Source organism: Silurus aristotelis (assembly GCF_946808225.1).
Source record: "Silurus aristotelis genome assembly, chromosome: 14".
NCBI classification, from domain to species: domain Eukaryota; kingdom Metazoa; phylum Chordata; class Actinopteri; order Siluriformes; family Siluridae; genus Silurus; species Silurus aristotelis.
The window spans coordinates 21,024,589-21,041,733 of record NC_139587.1 but is presented as its reverse complement, the minus strand read 5'-3'; the positions used below and the strand labels follow the sequence as shown (position 1 = coordinate 21,041,733).

Sequence of the window (17,145 nt, the reverse complement as noted above, 5' to 3'; positions counted from 1 at the left end):
GGTTGAGATTTCATTTGTCATCTAATATTTCTGTTATATAGCAGAACAGATTGGGACTCTATAGGCTTATCAACTAAAAAAGGGGGAGTAGTTGCTCAGTGGTTAAGGTGCTGGGTTACTGGTCGGAAGGTTCAAGACCCGGTATTGCCAAGCTGCCACTCTTCCAAACAAGCTGGGATATGTGAAAAATTAATTGCACTGTGCTCTAATTTATATGTGACAAATTAAGGGTATTCTTCTTCTAAAATCATAAGAATGGGTAAGGTGCCAATAATCTGTTTAATAAAACTAATCAAAATCTACACATATGCTTCCTGTTTTGTTGGTTCCATCCAGTTTTTTTATAGAGTATAAAACCTTTTTAGTAGCTAAAAACTGAGGTAACGTGTTTCCACACAGCTATGGACTAGAAAAGAGCTCGGTGCCTGGCACCATGACTGAATTTCTAATTACTTTACACACTTAGCTGTAATTGTCTGAATCTGGTAGCCAAAAGTGTCAATAACAGTAATCTCCTCATCACAAAAATTAAAAATACTCCCAAAACCCCACCAACAAAGACCACACCTACTTTTATAAGCATGTGCGTGCATACTTGGCAAGCAGTGACCTTTGCAAGGAGAAATAGCCCCGGCGTGTGCATGATTTGTGCATGCTGTTGAGAGAAAGCCAGGGGAAATTTTCAGAAACATCTCCTGATATTTCACATCTCTCCTTAAATTAATAAAACATGTCCTGCATGACTGCATGCCTCTTGTCTGTAGAGTGTAGGAACCGTTACTACAAAACAAACTGCAAGTCATCATTTGGATAATTAAGATTTCCAGTGTAATTGCCCTGTAATTCCGAGTACAGGTTACATTTACACTCAAATATTTTTACACCCTCTTGCTGCTAGGGTTGCAGGTGATTGCAGTTTCTGCGCAGGATGCTTCCACCAAGACGTTATGTACTTCCAGAGTCAGCTGGAAAAATAGTGGAAAAACCTCACTTTCCTGGCCTGCTTGGAAAAGCAGATTTGAGCATAATCGACCAGGATGTGGCGATAAAAAGGATGTGAATAGAGTTCATATATCAGTTCAAGCCAGTTTCCCAACTTAACAATGCAGCCAGCACTCCTTTTACTGGCATGCTTGAGTGAGGGGTGTAAGGTTACCTTTTGATGAGTTGGTGTCTGTCCCTGGTCATGTGTATATGTGTGTGTGTAATAGTAGTGAGGATGGGCGGAAGTGTTGCTCCGGCTGCAGCTCTGTGACCTTGGGCCAAGTGTCAGTATGAGCAGGTAAAGGGGCTGCTGGGCCCCGGCTGGGCAGCTCGGCTTTCACTCGGCAAATTTCATTAATACAGGCTCCCCAAAGAGCCTTTCATCTCTACAGCCAAAAGCTCTTCCGGCCATAGTGAACTCATTTGCTGAAAAACAGCTTTGTGCTTCTTAAGGTCGTTGTTTGGCGATTCCTGCGACCAGGTTTCAGGCTTTTTTGTTCCTCAACATGATTAATGTTTTTGCATGTATGTGTATGTGTGAAGGACAAAGTACCAGCAACGGGCTGAATCATTCATGCGCATAAGTTGCCTGTTAATGGCCCTGTTAGTGAGAAATGGGTTTAAGTGCTATAGGCTCTACCCTGTTATGTCTCATATCTGTGTACAGAAGGCCATTCTTTTTACTTATTAGCATTAAGCGCCAATGAGACAGAAAGATTTCAATCACAAAAATTAACAATTCTATGAGAACAAAATTGAAAACAGTAACAAGCCCTCCAAGATGTCAATCCAAGATAAGCAAATTACTTTAGTCTGTGGTCACATTTGTTTCTTATCATACAAAAATTCCTCTGCTCATTCACAAAGCTCTTCTTGAGAAAATATGCTTTACGAAAATGGAGGACAAAATAATTTATAAGCCATTCTTCCAGGCAAATATTCAGCCAATGGTGCACATTTCTAAGAGTTCCCTAGACTACAATGTTTGGGGATCTTGAAGCCTTGGAGTCTTCAGACACATAAAAGCTTTAAAGGTTCTTAATTAAAAGCGGTAAAGTTTGCTCATTATATTTACTTTGCCGCATTAAATCAGTGATTTGCTAGCAAAACCTTAGATTTACATGTATAATAAAGAAGAAAGCACAGGTTCTCTAACAATGTGCCTGGGATAACAAAAAAAATGGTATAAAATGGTCTTTTTGTAGAAATCCAGCTGGAAAAAAATGCTCATAGACTATTGGAAGAAATTCTATGTACATTTACAAATATACGGAGACTGACTAATATGAACCTTGTTTCACAGGAGGTAGGATGAGTAATTGCCTCTTTGTAATTTTTTGAGTGTGTAGACTTTTTTTTTTTACAATTTCTTGTTCAGTTTGGTCTACGAAATTTGACACACATTTAAGACAATTTTCTAAAAGATTAATGATGCTTCTAGTTTCAGCAAGCGTACTCTGTTTCAATTATAAATTAAAACTGCTAAAACCGGCATGAAAATTATTCCCAAATCATTATAGATGACCAGTGTCGCTTAATTGACTCATAAATAGTCCTGTTGAGCTCAAGCAGCCTGTTGACCTTAAATCAAAACTACTTATGTGCTATGACCCACCATTCATATTCAGTCTCGCTTCAGCACTTGTGTCCACTGCTATTAGGTGTCTGCCGTTTTCTATTACCAATCTCTGAATTCAGATAAAATGGCCCACCAAACACCGGAGCAAGATTTGTCAGAGAAGCTCTGGTTTCCAGTGGCAGTTCTGTAGCGAAGCCTCCATTCATTTGGGAATCCAAGCAGAAAATAGGCAGCTTTTAATAATCTAGTATTACAGCGTCTGTCTGTGCTGTGGAGAGAGGAAAAATCACGCTCCCAAACCACAGATGTGTGTCGACTGCTCCATTGACACATTGTCAGAGAAAGAAAAGCTTCTACTGCTTTTCAGTTCAGCAATCAGCCCTGGCGATGGTTGAAACTCTCAGCACTCACTTCGATAGGAGATGGCTTCAGTGCTGGAAATGATCCGGAGACCTGCATTTCTTTAAGCAACATGTCAGGAGACTTATTTAGTTCAAGCATGGACTCAATTAGCAAGTCAAGATTCTAAAGGGTTAATGATAGAGGCCACAGGAAGCACATAACACCGGAGTGACCATGTGACCAAGCATGGCCAGACTAGTTTCCCCCGAGCGCAAATATACAAGTCTAAATAGCTCACGGCTGGTGCTAATCGGCAGCAATTATTAATACTTACACAATTCAAAGCAGAACCAAAAATACAGGGTTGAACAGGCCATGTTTGCTTCTTTAAAGGCGGATAAGGTCAGGTGAACTGCACGGATAGAAAACACTTTGCGGATCAGGGTCAGCCGTGATTATTGAGCTTGCCGTCCTCCTCGCACCATTAAAGCCACATGGAGTGTGTTCCCCAAAGTCTTCAAAGGTGTTTGCAAGCATGTGCAAACACACACAACATCTGATGTGTATTTTAATCCTTATAAGAAGTCTAGGTTTGCCAAATACAGCCCACCAGCTACACACACCTCCATCACACACGCATATACACACACATACACACACACACACACACACACACACACACACACACACACACACACACACACACACACACACACACATGCACACACACACACACACACACACACACACACACACACACACACACACACACCTACACACAAACACCCCACAGGCATTGAAAAAAGACATGTGCATTCACTGCATTACTTTTTTTCCAGCGTTCAGAAAAAGCATCTTAAATGAAAGTGCTCAGGCAACTTTCCTGAAATAGTACAACCACATGAGGCAGACAGGTCTGGAAAGTGTTTGGTGGCCCAAATGACGCTACAAAGGAAGCATAATCGATCTCACGTGCGCTGTCATGAGGCTTGAAGTCGAGGTATCACTGTTGAAAAGAGGCTGATTCAAAAGATGATGATGGTGGAAAGCAATAAATGGGCCAAGTAACTGTTTCAGGCTTTCTCCAGCTTTCAAGGGCAAGAAAGTGTGAGGGTAGTTTAGCTTCACATTTAGCTCAAGTTGTAAATATTTGGGTGGAGATGTTGAGTGACATGACGAAGGCATGTCTCTTTAGCAAAGAGACGAGGGGGCAGGACTGTGTCTCCTCACGCTGCAGTTACTCAACACTGAACTTCACCTCATAAAAGTCTCACACACATCCTTCCAACAGTTAGGAAGTCTTAAAAGGGAGATAATGTGACAGCAGGTCCATACTTTTTTTCTGCACTGAATAAAATTTAATTTTCAAAACCTCTTTAAAAAATGGTCATTTAATAAGCTTACACCTTCCCCACCCCATACATCTTAACATAACACATTCTTTTCTCCATGTTCTCACAGGACATCTCTGAAAAGAGTAAGAAAGATTGGCTTTTCTGAGAAGCCTCGGCCACGTTACAGCATTTATTTCCCCAGCTTTTCCTAATTACATTGTCCTCAGTGGTGAGACCTGCAAAAAGAGCTCAGAAGAGCTTAAAGCGGGATGAAATGATGCCTAAAACCTGTTTTCTTTGGCTTGTAAGGTTACAACACTGTCATCGGTGGGAACAGGGAAATTAGCGTGCTCTATTTCCCCCTTTGCGTTACTTTTCCTCCTACATGATTAATAGGTGCGAGTAAATCCAATTTTCAAAAATCATTTGGGTGAGGGAAAAAACGCACAGCAAGAAAAATAATGTGGTGATGTCAACGTGCCCAAGTAAAATAAAAGGCAAGCTAATCTGAAATGTTAGATTTCCCTGGCAGGCGTTTCTCCATGGCAGCTCATACCCCCCCTGCTCTGTGTCTCTGGACAGCAAAGGATTCAGATGAGCTCTTTCCACGATTAAGTGGTGTGTTTTTCCCATTACACCCTTCCTGCAATACAGTACTGACATTTACATATAAGATGTATACCAGATTGACCGTGGTAACATAACCTTTCCCAAATTAGTCCACCCCCCACAATATTGTCCTTATTTGCCTATAGATTTACAAATCACACACACACACACACACACACACACACACACACACACACACACACACACACACACACACACACACACACACACAGGCTGATTTATAATTTTTATTTTCTGCACTAAACTGTTGGCTTTCCTCTTCTTTTCTTTCACTTCAAGCAAGAGACATACTTGGGTTCTTTTATCACTACAATTGCTGTTTGAAACAGAAAAAAATACACACTGAGACAACTTTACTCCGTCAACTGCTAGCGACAGTGGGGCATCTCACAGGGTGAGAGATACACTCATCCCAGCTGCACGTCCAACATATCTTACATCGTACGCTGCGGCCTGTGCCTGTTGCAACCACTGTAACTTGGGGACCAGCTGTATATTATATATATATATATATATATATATATATATATATATATATATATATATATATATATATATATATATATATATATATATATATATTCTGATTTTAGTGCACAATAGCCAGGATGACATCTGACTAATAAACATCTAACGAATCAAATTTCATGCTGTCTATTACACCACAAATTTTTTTGATCTGTAAGTAATATAATCTTTTGTGATCGGTCGGTATAGATAGACCAGATGGGATCCTAATGCTCTTCTATGTCTCTCAGACGGGCGCAATATTGCAAATAAACCATGTCTTCTATAACTAACATTTATTGCAATGTTTTTGAAGAATCGCGCAGAAAGAAACTGGCTGACATGCTAGCATAAAATTGTAAAATATATTTTTTGTTCATGTAAAAAAAATTTTAAGGCCGAACTTCATTCGAAATTCGCTACAGTTGCAGACAGTTTTTGAAGTAAAACATAATGTGGAGATATTAATTTCAAAGAAAAAACTTTCAGGCATGATGTATTGGTAGGAGGAAAACAGAGAAACCTGTGAAGCAAGCAACAGTACTGGCTGCATAAGCTGAAACAATACATTTTATCAATTATTATGGAAGCAGAATTTTTTGGGGTAAAATTGTAGAATTATTTTTTGCATGCTAGTTTTTTTTTCTAGTTAGCAATGTTATAACCTGTCTGTTATTTAATATAGCCCTCTCAGACGTTTTTTTTATTTTTATTTTTTTTATACATAAAAACAGCCATCTGAGTGTGAGAATGTCTACCATCCCAGCCGAGACGGGGATTAGCCACCTCTGTGTAGATTCCATTCATAGGCCTTCGTTCTCACTGTTTTTTGTTCATGCTGTTTGTATATTACTTTAAGCCGTTGTTGATATAAATTCCTGCAGATAATACGTGCCTGTGTTATTCTGTTTCTGTTATACCTTCTGTGCATAGCTGTGTGGAGTCTGCTGCTTTAGCAGCCCATGCTATAATAAACTACACAGGACCAATGGCCTTAGCTTAGTGTTCTCATTTCCAGGACGCGTGGCTGTCACCACATGGTGATTTTCATCCCATTGTCTGGCTGCAAACTCATATTCTCTTAATGTTTCTTTCCAATGAAGACGAAAAGAATGATTCATCTTTCTGTGTGAAAGAAAAACAAGTAAGCGATAAATGTAAGGACAACTAGACACACCGCTGGTTCGCATTTTTTTATTAAGAAAGCCCTTGATATTTGTGTGAAGTATATAATGCAGACCCTCTTATGAGCATGACAACATTGATCTAGTACGATAGAATTAATCATTTCAGGACAGCAGGTCCATGTGGTCTTCCAACCCAGCTCTTTTGTCTGTTTCTTCAACTCAACTAGTCCCAAACTATCCATAAGTAAACACAAAGAACACATCACATCTACCTCAAATCACACAGAAAACAGACCAGAAAAACATACCACACACAGACAATTGGACATGCATACATTATCATCTGAGTGTATAAAGTTCTCATGAGAGCTGATTTGCAGTGCTGTGCCAAGCAAAATGCGCATAATGTAACAATTTATCTGCACACTTCTCAGCCTATTCGTTTTGCGAGGCCACTCTGACGTTCCCATGTATGTCGTAGTGGCAGCAATGAGCCGTGTGTATTCGAGCAGCCGCCTGGGAGCCCCAAGCCAGGCATTAAGGCTGCATAACATCCAACCACCCAGCTCCAGGGTTCAGCCAAGTAACTCCTCACCGCTCAGTGGCCGGAATGACTAATAGATGCTCGAATATGTGAACTGGCTTTGTGGAGACGCACAGGGAGATAAAAGCGGAAAAACAACAACGGGGGAAACCGAGGCGAGTCGTCTGTTTCCACTTAGTTCATTCTGAGTTCCATAACATTCCACATTGTTGCCTGAAGGGGCCTGTAGGCTGTGAGCAAAGTCTTCATATCTTAAAAATAAGCAGTAATTAGCTAAGTGACAACTATATGCGGACTCAAAAGCAAAAGAAGCCTGCTAGTGAATCCTGTCAGTCAGCTTTCTCTTTCCTCCTCTCTCTCTGACTGGAGTGTCTCAAGGCATGTGCCGTCTGGATTGTAAACCCTGTCCGCTCGCTTGGCACGAAGACCAGACGGCCTTTTCTGGGTGACTGGATTGTTAAAGAGACGTCCGCATATTTGTCTGCTTGCCCAGTCGCTGGTTTTGTACCGGGTCACTTTGTTGTAGCCCAAAAATGACGCAAAAAGACCTTGTCACACTTTCACGATGGGCCGTTCTGTCTGAGAGACGCACCACGCCAGCCAAGCGTCCAGCGCCCGCCAATTCACACGTCCATGCGAACAGAACAGCACACAACAAATGTGCTGGCCTGTCAGAAATCCTCCTCACACTTGTGTGAAAGGCAACAACACTGCTAGCAGGAGGGAGAAATCCAGTCAGGGGAGAAGGCTGTGGGTTTAACAGTGCTTGTGTTTGTTTTTCTTGCCTTGTTCCTAGATGCGCAATTTCATGCGCAAAAAAAAAAGAGCACATTCCAGGAGATCACTTTTGTGTTTAAGCTTACACTTGCAAAAACAAATAGCGTGACCAAAGAGTTCCAGTAAGGTTGCTGGTGAGCAGGAGGCTTAAGCGGTTTAACAACCCTGAGGAAATCTTAAACCTAAACAATATTGCAATTCTTAACATACGCAAGTCTAACATACACAATCGTCTTTCACTCCTAATAGCTCGAAATGTGGTTTCATGCACAGCCTCTGTGTAATTTCACATGATACACTAAGAAGTGCCATGCAGCACATCAAGTATGAATATACAAGAAATAAACCCAGATTTGAGCTCAGCATTCCAGAGAAAGAGCCTAAAGGCAGTTAATCAGAAGTATCATTAACATTTTACTGACCTCAGCAAAACAGACTAAATGACCAACCAAAAGAACGACCGAGTGAAAATAAGACAGTTACAGACAAAAGAAATGTCATGGTATAAATGAGATACTAAAAATAAGGATCTACAGTAGCACCTGTTCTTCGATTTGTCTCTGAAACTCTTCAAACTTTCAGGTTTCCATTTGGAAACCAAGCAGAACCTTTTTGAATTCAGCTTTATATGCATATTACATTTAGAGTATTTTAGTGTTTTGTCACAAGGCAGAGTTTCAGAATTCTGGATATAGATCTAGGTAGATCCATAATAAGCAAGTCAGAGGTGACAGCAGAAAAAATGATTTATAAACCAAATGTTGTCTTATACAAGAAAAATTATACATTCACTCAATATCAGTTATCTATTAATCTTTTGCCAAAAATGGCAACAAGGATGGTAAGAATCATAGATTTGCATCAGATACAAGTTGGCATTTGTATCATGATGCATCGTTCTTAACATATTCGCGTCTGTAGTAACAGATTTAATTGTATATCATTATTAGTAAACGCGCTATACCTTCATTATTTAGAAAGTGACTAATGATTTGTGACCAATATTTTATATGTAGATTGATTTCTCCTTGCTAAATTGTTTCTCAAGTGCATTCTCTCAGCAACACTGCTGCTACATTAATATGACATATCACATCACTAGAAGTGTCTTGAGAATCACATATAGATTAATCATTAAGTCACATATAGAATATAGATTAACATGGCAGAGGTAGAGCTGCATGTTCCTGGAGACAGAACATAAAAATAAAACCTGTTTTATTTTTATTTATTTTTTTTGCACTACAAAGGCCTGTTTATGAAAGAGCCATGCATTAAAAGTCAAAAGGCACTGAAGTAAATTTATGATTTACTGTCTGTCTGAACCAAATAAATCATTTTTGTACCATACTGAATTGCACAGCATCATATTTTACCATTGCATCATATTGCATTGAATTGTGCTGCATTGTGTTGAATTAAATTGATATCAGATCACTATGCACCATAATGGGGTTAATTGCATCACATCGGTAGGTCCTTCATATGTATCTTTAATGTATTGCATCGTTGGCTATGCATCGAGGTGCGAATCGCATCAGCCTTAGTTATGGAGATGCACATACCTAATATTAACTATGCCGTTTTAGTGCTTCCATAAGCACGCTCTTTTTTGGCATAATTGAATAGCTAGCTTGATCAGTTGCAATTCACATTCGTAATTCTTCTCCAAATTAAATTTCCACAAACACAGGAGCTCTTTTTTACAACACAAACTAACTGCCTTTTTTTTTTTTTTTTTACAAATACCAAATCCAACTTGATAAATGAGGCTATTGTCTCAAGTACAATAGTAAACCCAGGACATTTGGTTCCCATAAAAAATACAGTCAGATTCAAAGGTCAGCTGAAACTCCTCCACTGTTACTATTGCAAAAATTTGCCATTAAATCTAGCACTGCATATCCCTGACCCACAACCTCCTAAGAGGTCTTACCTTCATGGCTACTATTACATGAAGCAAGCCAGACACATGTGCACAACCAGTGTATGGACAGTTCGGGATTTGGATAGAGTGGTAAGTGCCGAGGACAGCATGACACAGCGAGGAAACCTGAGTGTGCGTGTTCATTACAGTGCATTCCTCATGGCCCTTTGAAACATGTGCAAGCAGTTCTGCCCATTTAAATCCAATTACGATCTGGGCCGGTTGTCATGGGAACTACCTGTGATAAACACCCTGGTGTGTAATAGCTCCAAACTATTTCCCAAATTATAGGAGCCCTCAATCAACATGCCGCATTAGTCCTTGTCTCCAGTGACAGTGCTGCCAGTGATGGGGGTAGGGGACATAGGCTTGACTGGCTTAAACATCTATAGAGACATCTATAAACATCTATATCATTTATAGAGGTGTTTGCAGCAGGTGCTGCCCAGGATTGTTGTGAAAGCTTTTTTTGATGACGATGTTTACGTCATCGAAAAAAGCTTTCACAACAATCCTGGGCAGCACCTGCTGCAAACACCTCTATAAATTTGTCCTCAATAAAAATGGTGTTCATCTTTTTTTTAGTATTTAGTGTTCGTTATTATTCAGTCTGCAGACAACAACAGGTTTGATGCTCAAAGTTTTCCAGAGTTTTGCTCTATATGCAATGGGCTCTTTCCAGGGTTTCACTGTAAAATACTAAGCTTGTACATAATCCATTAACAGAGCATTAGGGACATTCGTGTGCTTTTAATTTACTCTCTGGGATGCAGTTTGAGTTTCATTACATATCTCTCTCTCTCTCTCTCTCTCTCTCTCTCTCTCTCTCTCTCTCTCTCTCTCTCTCTCAAAATTGCCTCTCAACCTCTTCCATCGTAGACATTTTCAAGACCCTGCTAATCCACTGCAAAAATCCAAGATCCAAGAGTCCATTCAGGATGTCTACACAAGGGATTTAGAAGAACAATGATGGAAGTCTAGTCTTGAGTATGCTTACCTGATGGTCTGGAAGCAGCACCGGGTGCAATGCTCAAATATTTAGATATCTTTTTGAACCACAGACATGTCACTCAACTTACCTGTATTTCTAAACACACCCGACCTGATACTCTGAAGCTCAACCACTTCTTGTAAGGAAATCCCCAGGCCAATTTAAGTAATTAACATTGTACAACATTTACCAAACAGCTTATGCGGAATTCCTCTGGAAAGATGTAGGAGGTCTTTGTGTGACTAGAGCTGAGAGCTTTGTAAGAGAGGTTTATAGGAAAAGAAATGTAGGTTTAAGTGTGTTTTGTTTAATTAAAGCATAGACAAGGCTTTGAGCAAAACGTTGCTCTTCAAAGGTATTCAATTTCTGACAAAAAATATTTATTGAAATAGGATTAATATTGTAGCAAACAGATAATCTGATACTGAGGATTAAGATCAGTCTAATGGCAGAAATAAATAGTGGAATTCATATGAGAATGAAAGAAAACATGTATCATAACAAATACAGCTTAAACTTTGTCATGTGTGTCATGTGATAACGAATAACATGACCTGATTTAATTTCAGCTGTGTGGAAATCCTTTGTGCTAAACAAACTCTTTTTTTGGAAACATTTTTAAATAGGTATTACATCAGTTTTACATAAGTTTACAAGTTTACATAAAGGGGGACTTGCTTAAATTTGTGTTAAATAATTGTTTCCTATTTACACCATATTATATTTATTTTCATTTATATTGATGAAAATCAATATCAACAAATATGCTACTTGAGGCTTCAGTATCTGTACTGAAAAGTGGTATTATGCTTTCTGTAGCAGGTTATAATAAGTGTGTAAAAAAAGCCGATAAGTGATGCAATTTCTTGTTCGAACTGTGGGAAAAAATACAGGATAAACAGACTGCTTAGACGTAAAAACATTTGCCACACAAACACAAACTCACTCGAGGGTGACTGGAAACTTTCTTTCTTCTTTTTTTAGCACAGACCGAATTTCTGCTTTGCACAGTCCTGCTATTGTCTCTAACTGTAGAAACACTGAGAGGAAATTTAGGTTTGAGCATCTGGTTAACTAATTGCCAAAGCAATAAAGCATGTTCGGGTCATTTGTAATAATCTGCCTTTGTTTAACCAAATCTAATCAGTAGATTAGCCTGCACAGTTTTTCTTCCTTTTTTCTCACACTTTTCTTTTATTTCTGTCATTCTCTTGCTCTGTTTAGTAGCGCTGCAGGGAAGAGGAGACCTCACGTGAGCACTGAGAGCCATGGACCATCAGCTCTTTACCAGTTGTAGGCATACAAACTAAGGTCCAGCTGTGTGAGCAGTGCAGCCTGTAGAACACTGGGTGGCTCTGTGGGGCCCCACACCATGCCTCCAATTCACACAAAGCACACACGCTTGCATAAATATGCTATTCGGGCATGCAGGAATATCAAAGAGTGCGGTCCCCTCGGTCAAAACTCGTGTGTATGTCCAGATAAATAAGAACTACAGATGCTGAGATGTCCAAACAGCTCAGAGAGAAGATAAGATTTAAACTTATTTTAGGAACCTAAAACAAAATCTGGCCCAGGAACAAAACTTTAACAATGAAAAAATACATCTATTTTTTATTTTTCCGTTGAACTTCATAAAAGCAGATCTCTTGGTGCCTGAGACCTTGGATGCAGAAATGATGCTGGATGAGGATTTTCAACACCTGAGAGGTTAAACTCACACAAAACTATTCTAACTTTGACAGACTGGTCCAAGGCCAAGCTCATCCTTCTCCTAGCCAGCTGAATTATAACAAGGAAGAGACGTTAATGATATTCAGATCCACTACATAACACTTCCTTTATCAATGTGCTTTGCCTTTATTTGGAAACCTAAATGGCTTCAATGTGTGCGCTTCTATTTTAGTGCACATTATGTACATATAAACGTTCAATAAACTATATGGCAGCATTCTTGTGCAGCTTGATTTTACTACAGGGAGGTGTTACAGAGTAAGACAAAGTAAGAACTCTTGGCTTCGGAGTCGCCGTACATATCTGCATGCACCTCTATAGCAAACAGGAACTTTCAAAAGTTCTGACTAAGTGGAAAAAAAACATAATTGTTTCTGACATTTGTCCAACTTTGCTAAGGGTAAACTGCTTTGTTTATTTCCACTACCTGGCAGCAGAAACGGAAACCTTCTCTCAGAATGAGAGGTAAGTATACTTCAAGGCTTTTCCCTGTTCTGGGGAATGAACTTCCCCTAGATGTCCGAGGAGACCCTGGCTATCTTCAAGAGATGGTTAAAGACTTTAGCACTTTCCGAAATTGCTTTGTAAACTGCAAGAGTTGTAGTCTGATTTATCTTAAGTTTGTAATCTAGCATACCAGTGTAGATTTATTCATTGCTAGAGACTTCAAGCACTTTTGCACGTCGCTCTGGACAACGCCACAAATGTAAATGCAAATGTAAAAGCTCACGTGAGCTGCAGCTTAGGAACACTCTTATTTCAGTCTATGTATTGGCCTAGTTTCCGAAAATCTGACAGGGTTAAGTAGCTGCCAATGGCGATGTAAAAGTCATTGGTGAACAGGGACTAACGAACTGACAGCTCTCCCACTGGAGCATAATTGAAAATATTAGCTTTCCTTGTCTGACAGCAGAGAAACATTTGCCACTGTCAACCTCAGTCTCGCACATGTCTTATCTTCTCCCCTGATGCTTTCAAACATGCTAGATGATTACTGAGAAAACCGCCTCCATTAAAAACAACAAACAAACAAAATAAAAATGAATTCAGCTTTTTTTTCTTGAGCTCCTTGGATACAGCCGGCTTTTCCTCAGTGCTCTTTCAAAGTCTTCGGAGCTTATATTTATCTAAATATGACTTTAGAGTAAATCACTAAGCTGTCTGGCCTTTAAAAACCGAGCCCTATTTTGGACGATGTTTGGCTGGATTCTGGGAGGCTTAGTTTCTCTGAAAACAATCCGTGGGCCGCTGAGCCACAGCTCCATTGGTTTATATGCTCGAGACGCGCTGCACTATTAGCGAGCTATTGCGGCTACCAAAACACACTACTTTACACGGCAATGTAGAATTACTGTAATTATCATGTAAATGCTGGTCCTGCCACTGAATCTAGTTCTTGCTCTAAAGATACATTAGTGTGTAAAAAGTAATTACAATGGGGATTTTATAAAACATCAATTATAATGATGAATTTTGAAATTGCTGATGAGAGATTCATTGTGCTACCTAGGTGCTGAAGTTGATGTATATAATGCAGGCCGGAATGCTTTGGGTTTTTGCAGTACTCAAAAAGCAAGGCCCTACTTCCCATCTGGAGTTCAAAGCTCCGAGCCAGGAGTGGCGCAAACCAGCCGAGAGATACTCCGCCCTGCACGTGGGAGGCTGATTTGCTTCTAATAAATAAGTGCTGCAAAAAGAAAACAAACTCTAAAGGTGGGGGTTGATACAAGGGGATAAGAATTGCTTGATACAAAAACAATGTTCAGCCAAACATTCTTAGAAGCAACGGCACACGCGAGCCCGAAGGAAGCTGGCCTGAGCCCAGATCTTTATAGTTGTGCAGGCGTCAGGCAAACTTCAGGCCTGATCAATCAAAAAACAGCCATGAGAGATGATCATTAAGCTTTGACAGGATAACTACTTGCGGCTGCCAGAATAATTAAGTCCAGCAAATTAAAGAGAAAGCGAGAACTCTGAATTGGCCGAAGGAGGATTCACTTTGCACTACGCACCCATTTTCTTCCTAAATCACAACAATCACACGCAACCTGAGCCCAGTGTAATGGCAGGGGTGGGGTTCTGTGGCTCTTCCTTACTAAAATCCCCAGTACTTGTACCTAAGCAGCACATGGGGCCAGACTCCACACAGGAAAATAAGTTAATATGAAGGCTTGCTCTGCTCCACCATTAATAAATAGAAGCAGGCATGCTCATGGCTGAGCTCTCATTCTTCATTTGCTTCCTATTAGCCATCGGTATGGGGGTATGAAAGAGAGCAAGGGGTGGGAGGAGGAATCGTTGCACTGCATGTGTGTGCATGTCGGAGTTTGTGAGTATGTGTGTAAAAAGCACAGATCTTGGCCTGCGCTGTGCAGTCTATAACTGCAACCACACGCTTTCCTTCGAGGCAGAGTGGAGAGCAGTTCTACACACACACTGACCGCAAATAGACCATGCCAGCTGTCATGACCCTATGACGGCCACTGTTTCGCTTTCTTTGCTGCCTCCCGCTGTCCAAGGCTGTCTCGCAACACCAAGCCTGCTGCAGTGGGGTCTCACCCACCCAGACCACCAATGTTCCACTTCCTCTCACCTCAGGCCTATCTTTCAGGCAGAACACGCCCGTTACCGCTCCCTGACCCCTGCTAGTCAGAGTTGTTTGGTTTTCTAACCCTGTCCTAAGTTGAACATGTTAATTCATGTTGCTAAATCCAGCTGCCAATACCTGAGGGTTTTTAATGGAAAGGTTAGAGGTAACCCCATATATCACACAGTACCACTTAGCATAACCAAATGTGACAAGACAAAGTTGCAAATCTCGCACAAAGCCACCCCACACCCTATATAGCCCTGGTTACCAAAAAGTCTACTGTAGGTTGCCAAAGAAACCATGGTAAAGGGGATTTAGGATATATGTCTGTTGTTCCTTCATCATTTCCACTTCTTTGAAACAGCCTGAGAGAACACTTATTAAGTGATAAATAAGAACATCACTCACAATAATGCTTAATGAAACTGCTGGCAACAGAGAGGAAATGAAAACATAATTCCTGCTGATTGTTTCTGTAAAGGCTCAACAATCCACCAAAGACATATTAAAGGCTGGCCAGTGAGCCGTGGCTGACATAAAGGGGAACTTTATGTCTGTAAACTTAGTCCCTATTGTTGTAATCATCTGTGTATCAAACATCACTGCATACCATGTGTGCCAGAGTGCTAACACGTTGACGGGATCTTAGCAGTAGCCGGCAAAACGGACAACATGACCTCTGGAAAAAAGCACTTATCAGAGCAGTTTCTGGAGAGCCTTGAAAAGTCCAAGAGTGCCTCACATGTCACATATACCTCCATTAATACAGAGCACCCCAAAGTCAACACTTACAAAACATAACCCCTGCTCTGACATAAGGCTAACCTGAGATGCTTCTCTTCAGTGAGGATCGTAAATTTGTAAATAAAGACTTCCTTGGCAGCTACGCCAAGAAACTTGGCGTTGCCTGCCCCCCTTGCACCAAGCCGGAGTTAGGAAATTAAATTCTGCAACAGGAATCCAGTCGGTCCAAGGAAAACATTCCCTGTAACACACCTTCACCACACTGTGAGTAACATAGAGTGGAGCCGGGTCGCGTTACGCCTACCCGGGCCCTTGGCCTGTATAAAAAGCCACATCTGGAGTAGGAAAACCACAGCAAATAACAAAACCCTGTTCTGATGACGTCCTCTTTAAACAGCATTGTGGAGAAAGGCAAATATTTGACTGAGCTCCCTCCCAGGACAATGATCCAAATTAAGACAGCAGGGAAGAAGTTTGACCGCTGTTTTGATTTGTCTTTTTTTAGCTAGAATATCAAAGAAACATAGACTTACAGGCGACCCAGCTTGGGTGTGGACTGGAATAGCAGCTCCGGCAGAACCTGCAGCCGGTTCCGGTTCAGCCGCCTGCGAGGGGAAAGAACAAGAGAAAGAGTGAGGCAGAGGGCAAGAAAAGGACGAGAGTCAGCATGGTCAAAACAAACGAGAAATGTAATGCAAGATGAACATTAAAGGCCCCGAGCAACAGTGTGGGAATGACCTTTGAGAAAACATAGATCTGTGTGTGTGAGGGGGGTGGTTTTTGGTTTTGTGGAATGACTGATGGAACATGAGCGTGCTTAAGATGGAAAAGAAGCGTGAGAGGCACAGACAGCGCTCAGGACTGTTTGACGTTGTGCACTGACAGAGAGCGGATACACACAAACATCTGCCCTAGTACAGAAAACAGAGATCAATGGGAAGACAGGGCAAATATAAACGACTCTCAGACAGCCCAATCAATCTTCATGATTAGAGCAATCATCCAGGTCAACCCTGCCACTGAGCCCAGGACCACGGAAACTGGCCCACGGCAGCATCACGGGGTCAGGGATCACAGCTGCGCTTAGGCCACTGGGAAATGGGATGTGTTCCAAAGAAGATGGCCCAGGTTATCTCCTGCAGCAAGCCATAAAAAGCCATTATCCATCACATGAGCCTTCCCAGATTCAGGGCTTTCATTAGACGACCGTTACAGAGGGTTTGAATCAGAGGATGAGGGGATAATAGTGACCCCAGAGGTCATAGGACCAGGATAAAGGCATGCGTTGGAGGAATGGTTCTGGCATCTGTACAATATTTTACTCAGTCCAGCGTC

General features: G+C 40.9%; 1 protein-coding gene across 1 annotated transcript in view; it reads right to left on the bottom strand.

The window, feature by feature from the left end:
• Positions 1–17,145, bottom strand: part of slit3 (slit homolog 3) — a 162,509-nt gene that overhangs the window by 131,286 nt on the left and 14,078 nt on the right. The window contains exon 4 of the mRNA XM_083560686.1: positions 16,344–16,415. Within this exon, the coding sequence (XP_083416812.1) occupies positions 16,344–16,415 (72 nt within the window). The remainder of the gene's footprint in view (positions 1–16,343; positions 16,416–17,145) is intronic.